General features: G+C 34.5%; 1 protein-coding gene across 1 annotated transcript; it reads right to left on the minus strand.

The window, feature by feature from the left end:
• Window positions 1-22: 22 nt before the first annotated feature.
• ifngr1 (interferon gamma receptor 1) lies at window positions 23-10008 on the minus strand. The gene is made up of 7 exons (XM_058791104.1): window positions 9590-10008; window positions 5473-5605; window positions 5127-5296; window positions 4896-5041; window positions 4126-4294; window positions 3538-3680; window positions 23-2123 (listed from the first exon to the last, which is right to left on the minus strand). The coding sequence occupies exons 1-7, from the start codon at window positions 9651-9653 to the stop codon at window positions 1821-1823; spliced, it is 1128 nt and encodes a 375-aa protein (XP_058647087.1). The 5' UTR covers window positions 9654-10008; the 3' UTR covers window positions 23-1820.
• Window positions 10009-10342: the final 334 nt, after the last annotated feature.

Here is a 10342-nt window from a genome sequence, read left to right on the forward strand (position 1 = left end):
GGAGACATCAGAACAAATGGAATCTACAGAAACGGTTCTATTTAAGTTTGATTGTTTGAAAGTAAACAGACAACAGGAGTTCATTCCTTAATTTTTTTTTTTGTTTTGTTTGTACAAAATGTAATTAAACACTTTATCATATTCAAAGGTTTTCAATCAGTTTTTATTTATCCCAATCCGGTTTTAATAAAAACACAATATGGAAAAAAAAAACAATCACATTTTTTTACAAGTGGCACAATATAACTTAATGCAAACTATCAGCTGGCTGTAGCTAGATAGGATGGCTTATTAAAGTGGCTTGTCGGTTCATCATGATGGAAATCCCATCATTGTTATGTATTGTGCATAAATGCAATTCACAGGATTGAACAATAAACGACTTTGACCTCAAAAGTTCCTGTTTTCATCGTGGAGTGGGTATGTTGAAGATCTCCTACATGACCACGGTCTAATGTGTTCACGTCGTGTCAGAATTACAGCGAGTATGAGTTTGAGTTGGCAAAAAAGTTCACATCTTTGTTGGAAATTGTAATTGCAAGTTGGAAGTGTATTATAAAAGCTCTGACATCATACAAAAACAACCAAATTGACAGAGTCTTTAAAAGATGTTTAGAAGCAACTTAAACGCTACTGTTCAAAGGTTTTGGATCAGTGAGATTTTTTTTTTTTTTTTATGTTTTTGAAAAAAAGTCTATTCTGCTCACCAAGGCTGCATTTGTTTGATCAAAAATAAAAACAGTTATATTGTGAAATATTACAATTTAAAGTAGCTATTTTCTGTTTGATTATATTGTAAAATGTAATTAATTTCTGTAATCAAATCTGAATTTTCAGCAGTCATTCCTCCAGTCTTCAGTGTCACACAATCCTTCAGAAATCACTCTGATATGCTGCTCAAGATCAACATTTCTGATTATTATCAATGTTGAAAACAATTGTGCTGCTTCATAGCTTCATAGAAACCATGATACTGTAGTTTTTAATGAATACAGAAGGTTCAAAAGAACAGCAACATTATACTTTTATTAATGCATCCTTACTGAATAAATATTCCCCAGCTAACAATTTTTGGTTCCCAGAACATTTGTTTTTGGTTCCCAAAAAAAATAACCAAACGGGAATCAAAAACTAACGTTAGGGTAACGGTCTGTGTTTGCTGGATCATTTCTTTAAAAGGAATCGTACTAGCCACAAACTTTTTGAACAGAAGTGTACATTTCTGTTTGATGTGACATTTTATGACAGCTCATGATACCTGGTGCATCTCATATTTACAAAAAAAAGAATAAAAACAGGTGAATTACTGTAATAAAGTGTTTTTCTGTAATCAACTCCTCAAAACCAGGCAAGGATATATTTGGTGTTGTGAGTTTTCCAAGAGAACCAAATGAAATACAGTAGTTGTTTTGTAATGGCGGTAAGTCCCGCGAGACGTGCGAGAACGCAGCATAAATCCAATGGCGATAAACCACATGACCTGAGCAGCACTTGTAAAAAGATGTTATAAAACTTTGTTCAAAGGCCACAAGATGAGACCCTGTCTACATAGAAGATAAAACTACAGTATGTAGAAAAATATAACTAATGAACAAATAATGCAAATAAAAGAATAGTGAACTAGTGTATGAGGAGTTTCAGTTCAAATAAAAGGAGTGCTGTGAAGAAGACATGCCAAACAAGTTTATTCATTGTGCCACAAACCGGAAAACCTGGGGGAATTCCACTCATGATGCCATACGTCCAATCCCACGTCATGTTCCCGAAACACATCCAGGCGACAGGTACGGGGGATTTTGCTGCCTTTACGGTACTTTCCTTCACTTATAGACCTCTGAAAACAGTTTGGGTCCGTAACTATCTACCGTATCTCCAGGACTCATCTCCTGTCTTTGTGTGGGAGCATGTGGACAGTCGTAAAAGGCTGACCAGTCGCTCTGCTCATCTTCAACAAGGTTATTAGGCCCGTAGGATCTGTTATCTTCTGAGTTGCTGATTTCTGGATCCTTGGTGGACAATTCTATCAGCGTGGTTTGCTCCTCCTCATTCTGTTCGATCTGCAAATGCGGCTCCACTTCCTCCGGCTCCACATACAGTGTTTCTGCCGGGTGTGGATGGAAATCCTACCAAACCAGAAAGAGACAGTTTACAGTCACCCATCCCTGTGCAGGAATGCTGCTGGGTAACATGCTCACATAAAACACACCAGGACACTTCTGACAAATTAAGAGCATGGTTTACCCAAAAACATATGAATTTCTTTACAAAAGAACATTGAGACCCCAACAACATTAGACAATCCACTCATTCATTCATTTTATTTAGCTTTAATATATTGCAGTTTTAGTAATTTAATTTTAGTACTTCAACTAAAAATTGTTTTGTAATGAATTAATTTTATAAAACGGATAGCTCCGGTCCTTGATTCTGATTGGTTGAGCCGCGTACAAACATACACCTTTGTTTACATCTGTGTGTTGCTTGGTAACCACTTTGTTGGAACCACAACAGTTTCTGAGGAACTACATTGTTTGGTGGAAGAATAGTGTTTTTATTAATATCATTACACTTTATTTGCTCTGTTTTATTTTGTGAAACCGCGTATATGGAATAACCGTTTTATAAAAGCAATAAGCCCCAAGAAGCTGTGGTTTACAGTGAATTTATAATAGCTAAGGGGCGTTGTTAGGCACAACGCAAATTTATTCTGTCCAAGACAACATTTAATTTCCTTTTTTTAGTTTTAATAATTTTATTTTGTGCTTTTTCATTTGCATTTTTTATATTGTTTATATATTTCTGTTTAGTTTTAGTGTTATTGCAGCTTTAGTAATTTTAGTACTTAAAATTGATTTTGTTTGTTTGTTTCCAAAACAACGTTTCTAATTTATACATTTTTATTCTTAGTTTAAGATTTTAATTTAATATGTATTATTTAGTTATAATGTATTTTTTATTGCAGATTCATTTTAGTAATTATAGTACTTCAGCTTTTTTTTATTTTTGAGCTTATTTTTGAGCTTCCAGGGCATTTTTAGTTCAACCTACGTTTTAGATTTTTATCCAATATTCAGATTTTATTTTATTTCAGCTTTAATGACCAAAAGCAAATTTTAATAGTTTTAGTTAATAACACTGATGGTGAGTGGTTATTTTATTTTATTTTTTAAATAATTTTCTGGTAAACGGTAAAACTGTTTGCTCTACAAACCAGTGTGTTCATAATTAAGATAATGCATTAAAATAGTATGGTAAGACGCACTAATTTGCCATATCAAGCAGCAAAACGAGCGATTTTGTACAGCTAAAAATAGCTGGATGCGGATGAGACCGGAAGCCAGACACACATTTACAAATGCTGTTCATTTCGTAAATACATGATTATTTTAATATGTCTTGTGTAAACAGGATTGTGCAGCATTGATGTAAATAAACAAGTGGGGGCTAATTACAGTAAAAAAATTTTTTTTCAATTGCATAATGTTGCATTCAGTTTATATCAATGTTTTACTGAAAAAGGTGCAAAAAGCAACTTACAAGGAAATACTTGAACCAAGCGTGACCTTTCTTCTTCATTTCTGAGTTGAACTTCTTCACTAACAGCATAATGACGGCAGTTATGAACAGCAGCGTTAAGACAACTCCAAGCACTGGATACACGTACACGGTGACCGGAGGATCTGGATGGAAGAACGAAAAACATCGTCCTCAGCTGTGCATGTATTTATTGTTGGGTTTATCATTTAATATCCCTTTATAATGTTTGGTTTCTGTTTCAGCTTGGTACCATTGAGCCCATATGTTTTGTCTCATGTATAGAAAAAAATATAATTAGCCTTCAGTATTTAAATATTTTTAATGTAAACTCTGCTTTAATTTGTTTATTATTGTCAATTGTCAATTGACAATAATAAATTGTCAATTTAATATGTTAGAAGCCAAAAGTTGGTATGTATTTACTAATTCTCTATTATAACTAGCAAATACAATACATAATAAAGTCATCAAAACTACAAAATAATTGTATTTGTCTCTATTTCAGCTCTGTTCACATGGATGCTACGTTTCCAGTATTTTCTGCCTTCAGAAATAAGCGGTAGATTGTTTGGTTGAAATCACACTTACAGCTTCTTATGTCTCCTGTGAAACAGCTGCTTCTGAGATTGAAAAGCCTCTGTCCGATCTTTCCGGTCAGATTGATGCAGTATTCACCTCTGTGCTCAGAAAACACTACGGATGTCTCGCATGATGTATTTTGCTTAATTTGACAGGTTTCACAGACTTCATTCTTTCCCTGCGGAGACAACAATAGTTACAACTATGTAAAAGAAAAGTTCATGCAAAATGAGCATTTTGTCATTATTTATGCACTCCGTTTTACTTGAGATACTGTTCAAAGATTTAGGGTCCATGAGATTTGTTTGTTAAATAAAATTAAGAAAATCATGGTTTCCCCAAAAACTGTTTTCAACACTGATAATCAGAAGTGTTTCTTTCAGCAGTAGATCATCATATTAGAGTGATTTCTGAAGGATCATGTGACACTGAAGACTGGAGGAATGATGCTGAAATTCAGCTTTACATCACAGAAATTATTTACCTTTTACAATACATTCACATAGAAAACAGTTATTTGAAATAATAAGAATATTTTACAATATTTCTGTTTTTATTTATTTTTTTGTCATTGATTTGAAGATATATAATTACTTAAATTTGATTCTGTTCCTCACATGATGCAATCATATGACTTCAGCTACTTTTATGTTGCATTTTGGTCATTATTGGAGCTATAAATTATTATAATATAGAAAAAGCTGCTGAAGATTCTTCAAGTGAGGTTTTTTGTATTTGGTTGAACTCTTACTGCATGCAGACAGGGAAGAGAACATTACCTCTTCTGTTTCGATACAGTATACCAGATTATCGGTGAGGCCGCGCAGAGCCGGCGAGTTTCTGTACAGCTGAAGAGGGTTGCTGAACTGGACGTGAAGTTTGCCTTCTTTGGGAGAAAGTTTAACCTCAGGAAAATCCAAATAACCTGAACACACCATAGTACAGTTAGATTATACTGCTGGTATTTGCTATGATGGATGATATTTCTAATAAAAACAGGCTAAACATACACTTAATATCAGCGGTAGCATATATGTTATAGCTGAAGGCATCTGATTTGGTCGGCTCTGACTTCTCTCCTCCTCGTACGGCCATCACATTAACATAGTAGCGGTTGTATGCTGGCTCAGACAGCATACTGGATATGTTTAAATGCAGCTTTTGTGTAAGATTAGAGTTCCTGGAACAAAAATAAATAATAAGAGTAAGCTCATGATGGCAGTCAAACACTTTTAAACTACAAATAAACAAGCTTATGGTTTGACTGGTATTTAAAGGATTCACCAGTCATTTAATCAAGATAAAATGAACATAGTAGCTGTGAAAGATCAGGGGTTTTTCATTCTGATGATTTACCTTTCACTGAACTCGCCTTTCACCTTCACCTGGAAGTAAACGTCCTGACTGAGATCAGGATATTCCCATTGAACTTCAACTCCATAGCTGTCACACTGAATAGACACGTTAGCAGGAGACGGGAGACTCACAGCTGAGAGAGAGACAGAATCACATTAGCGTTTGATCAGTGAGCTCTTTTCTCTCTGTTTGCATTAGTCTGATCACATGACCTCCATGTATATCATATTTCTTATTATGCTAAGTAAAGCAATGCTCATAATTCCCATTCCCCTCACCAAGGCTGCATTTATTTGAAAAAAAAAAACAATACAGTAAAAACAGTAACATTGTGAAATATTATAAAAAATTACAGTAATTGTTTTCTGTGTGAATATACTGTAATATGCATTTTATTCCTGTGTCACATTATCCTTCAGAAATCATTATAATATGCTGATTTGCTGCACAAGATTTAAAAAAAAAATTGTAATAATGTTGAAAACATTTGTGCTGCTTCATTTTTTCAGGATTCTTTGATGAATAGAAAGTTCAAAAGAACAGCATTTATTTGAAATATTTTCTAACATTAAAGTCTTTACTGTCACTTTTGATCAATTCAACGTGTCCTTCTGAGTATTACTCTCTTAAAAAAACAAACAAACAAAAAAAACTTCCAACCCTATAACAGTAATGAATATTAGTGTTTTTTCTTAGTTTTTTTCATGTAATAATTCTGTCCTTTTTTATATAATAATTATGTTTTTAACATTCTTCAGAAAAGGACATTTTCATTACTGTATTACAGTTGAGAATGATTTTTCCATCACAAAGAAATGTGAACTGGAGAGAAATGTACTCTTAAAATAATGTCCCAATAACCAAAAACCTTAATTGTCTCAAAATAGGCTTAATTTTCTTAATGCATGCGAATCATTTCTTTTCTTTTTAAACTATCATCTCATATTCTTTTTTAATCTAAACAGCCACAGTTACAGTGATTCCTGTTGTATTGGTTCAGACAACGCCATTAATGCTGTTTGTTGAGATAGTATGCACAAGCCTATACAGGGTCCATGTCCCCCTAGTGACCCTTCCCAGCGCTCTCTCTTCTCGTGGTAAACACAACACATATCAAAACAGTCGTCCTTTCCCTTCCCGCTGGCTCTACTCTCCAAACACCCACGCACACACACACTCACACTTGCCACTTAACGTGTCACGCACTATTACCACCGATCAGTGCCAGTTTCTGTCTGATATCAACTTTGTATCTAGTATTTTGGACTTTGCACTGCTTTGATATTCAGTTTACATATAAAGTTGACAATCAAAACCTATTTAACTGCTCTTATGTGACACATTGAAGACCATTTTAGCATTGTAATGTAATGGGCAGAAGTCGTTTGACTCTCCTGACTCTTTTTCTTCTTTTTTATTTTTGAAAAACTTTGTGTTGTCAGATACAGGCTCTTTTATGAGAACAAAGAAAGTTTTTGAAAAAACTGAATGTAAAAAAAGTAGCACGATTTCCACAAAAATAATTAAGCAGTACATCTGTTTTTAACATTGATGATAATAATAATAATAATAATAATAATGAGAAATGTGCTCGAGCAACAAATCAGCAAATTAGACTGATTTCTGAATGATCATGTGATACTGAAGTATGGTAGCCCGTTACCACCACTGAATAAAAAATAAAACAAGGTAATTGACCCTTCGCAGGGAGCTTGATTGACAGGCAATCCGACCAATCATAACGTTGAATCCACCCTTTTGTCCGACAAACAAATCAGACAGGAGACTAGATTAATGTAGGTGGACTTAAACTTGAAAAATGGTGTGTATTGACGTCTTTCCGCAGTTGAAACAAGATACCTTCTGATGTTCATTGATGTTAATTTCATGCTATAACTACTAGTAAAGAGGAAGAGATGATCGGCTCACGTATGCCGCTTGAACTGAGGCAATACAGCGATCTGTTGCAACACATTGTTGGAATACATTGTTTGAAAAATGACAAATTTTGAAAGCTGAGAGTCCTGAGACCTTGTTTCTTACCAGAAGAAACCGGTCTTGTCTTTCGGCATGCTGTCAGTTTCCTCTTTGCTCTGCGATGTATTTTTTTTACTGCGTGAGAACATGACGTGTAGTGTGAGAGCGACATGGCTCGTCAAACATAGCAACAGTAACTAAGGGGGGTGCGTCTTTGCGACGGGTCAATTGCAAGTTTTCATGCAAGTTCATGAGTAAGCCAGAATTGCGAATTTATTTCTCAGAATTGCTATGTTATATGACGCAATTCTGACTTTGTAACTATCAATGCCGAATTTATATCACGTAATTATCACAAAAAGTCACAATTTGCTTGTTTTATTTTTTATTTAGTTGCAGAAATGGACTTCCATACTAAAGATTGGAGTAATGATGCTGAAAATTCAGCTTTGCATCACAGGAATAAATTACATTTTAGAATATATTCACATAGAAAACAGTTATTTTAAATTGTAATTAATATTTCACAATATAACTGTTTTTACTGTATTTCTGATCTCATAAATGCAGTCATGGTGATACTTCTACATTTAAAAAAAACGTACCATCTCCAAAGAACATAAATGTTTTCATGAGGGATTTGATTTGATTAGCTTCATAAGCCATTAGTCACATGGGCTATGTTTACAGTGTTGTGTGTGTGTGTGTGTGTGTGTGTGTGTGTGTTTATGAGTGTCTGACTTGTTTTCCTAGTTTTGACTATCTACCATTAACCATCACTAAGAAGACAAGTGACAAGAACACAAATACACACAAACCCGCCCTTTTCTCTCATCACAGGCATTATATTTTGAGAAATCGCAGTGTAAAACAGGATCTGTGTCAATCACTGTTGTTTCAGTCAGTCTTAATCTTCGTTTCGTAAAAGTAAGTGCAAACCAGACACCGGTAGACTCCAACTTCCTTAAGAACTTCTGAGAACTCCAACCCAACAAGCTTCCCACCCCAAAAACAACGTTGTAATGAGATGAATCATATAACAACATTCAAAGAAAAAATGTTTGACTCACAGGCCTGAGCTGTTGCAATACTTGCAGCTTGTTTTTTTTTTAAATTGGGCTAAAATTTGGTTAAAAATGAATTATGACTGAAATCAGATCTCTTTGTGTAGCCGAATCATTTACTCTGTCTAAATGGAGTCATTTTACACCTGCTTTAACAGCCTCACAATCACATCAGCAACTTCTTATCACATTCATTTATTCAGTCTAATCAGACAGATTCATAGGTAAGCTGATATGCTTGATCTTTGACCTGCTGTATGGATTTAGTTAATATGCAGAGAACAATACACGACTGTCATGATTGCATTTCTGTCCAGACTTTCACAGATCTCTTTAGTGAAGCACACTTAACTATGAATGAGAGGAATGCATGAAATGACAGCACTGACAGTAAAGGGCTGGGTATGAGTCCCTCTCTTTGAGTTTTGATTAATCTCAGATGTCAGTGCAATAAAAACTGACAGGCCTTTGGACCGCACAACCACACAAACCTACCCTCTTATGATGGAAAACAACACGGTAAAACAACTCTAAATGCAAAGATAGCATATCTAAAAGCATAGAAAGTGTTAAAACTTTTAGTAAACACTTTTTTTCCAACACAACATACACAGTGTGAACATATTTCTGTCAGTTCTTGCATTCCCTGGGAACTGAACCCATGACTTTGGCACTGGGCTGCCATAAGATTCTGAAAAGATTCAGAAATTACAACAATGTAATGTTATCATGAAAATGAAATAGAGAATATCTACCAGTGTGTGTAGAGTTAACATGAAAACTAAAACCTTTTAATGCCGTGTCATCCCGCTTCACATGTGCCAACATAAACTTTAGTCATTAATGATCAACATTTACGAAATATTTAGTGACATTAAAAGGGTCTGTTTCCTCCAAGAATTTAAGTTTCCAAATAAATAAATGCAGTAATGAATAAAAATAAAGTTCGTTTTTGATCATAATAATAATAATTAATAAATATATATATTTAAAATGTTTTAATGTACTAAATTAATATTACATTACTACTATACTACTAAATAAATAAATACATAAATAAAATAAAATCGTCTTACCCTCTGAGGCGGATTTTTGGATCAGGATCAAGACAGTGACACCGATATAGATCTGTATCCGCATTATTACCAGCGAGTTTCAATCCAAAATTCACATATTATATCTTCGAGTAAAAAGTGTTAATCCTGTCGAAATTAGCTTTCTCCAAGTGTAGTGAAGCCCATTCTCGTTAAAGTCTGTATTGTTCCAGAGTTAAGATTAAACAGCGAGGCAGCGCGAGACTTCAGGGAAATGACGTGCGTCTCGCGCACTCCCTCAAAGGTGTTTCCAGGTAACTACAGGTAAATCATTCACTCTCTTACTCACTACACGGGACTTTTCACTTGTTTAGGCTTCTCTTCTCTTCTGAAACTATTACAGTTATGAATCAGTATCATTTAGACAGCCGGTTCATTCACTCGCGTTTAATTTTAAAAGCGGAAGGTTTCACATTCATGTAATGTCCGTAGGATCGGATTTCAATGTTGTATTGTTATAGTGCCATCTGATGTTATATCAGTGTATTACATTACATGTCAGATAAAGGCTACTGTACATAGAAATTATTCTACAGGGAGAACTATCTATCTATCTATCTATCTATCTATCTATCTATCTATCTATCTATCTGTCTGTCTGTCTGTCTGTCTGTCTGTCTGTCTGTCCCCATCTGAGTCCTTGAATCTCAATAACATGCATCTAAATGTACCAGTTGGTATACATTTTATTGCAAATACTCTTGCAAATTTTGAAGAATATTCTGAAATGATAAC

Source organism: Onychostoma macrolepis, chromosome 01 (assembly GCF_012432095.1).
Source record: "Onychostoma macrolepis isolate SWU-2019 chromosome 01, ASM1243209v1, whole genome shotgun sequence".
Lineage (NCBI taxonomy): Eukaryota > Metazoa > Chordata > Actinopteri > Cypriniformes > Cyprinidae > Onychostoma > Onychostoma macrolepis.

Bases quoted from the DNA above. Each gene is read 5' to 3' on its own strand.
- ifngr1 (XM_058791104.1), bottom strand. From the start codon at position 9,653: ATGCGGATACAGATCTATATCGGTGTCACTGTCTTGATCCTGATCCAA. The intron at 4,295-4,895 runs GTAATGTTCTCT...TTGTCTCCGCAG, and splicing joins ACTGTATCGAAACAGAAGAG to GGAAAGAATGAAGTCTGTGA. The intron at 3,681-4,125 runs GTAAGTGTGATT...TCTTCCATCCAG, and splicing joins CACAGGAGACATAAGAAGCT to ATCCTCCGGTCACCGTGTAC.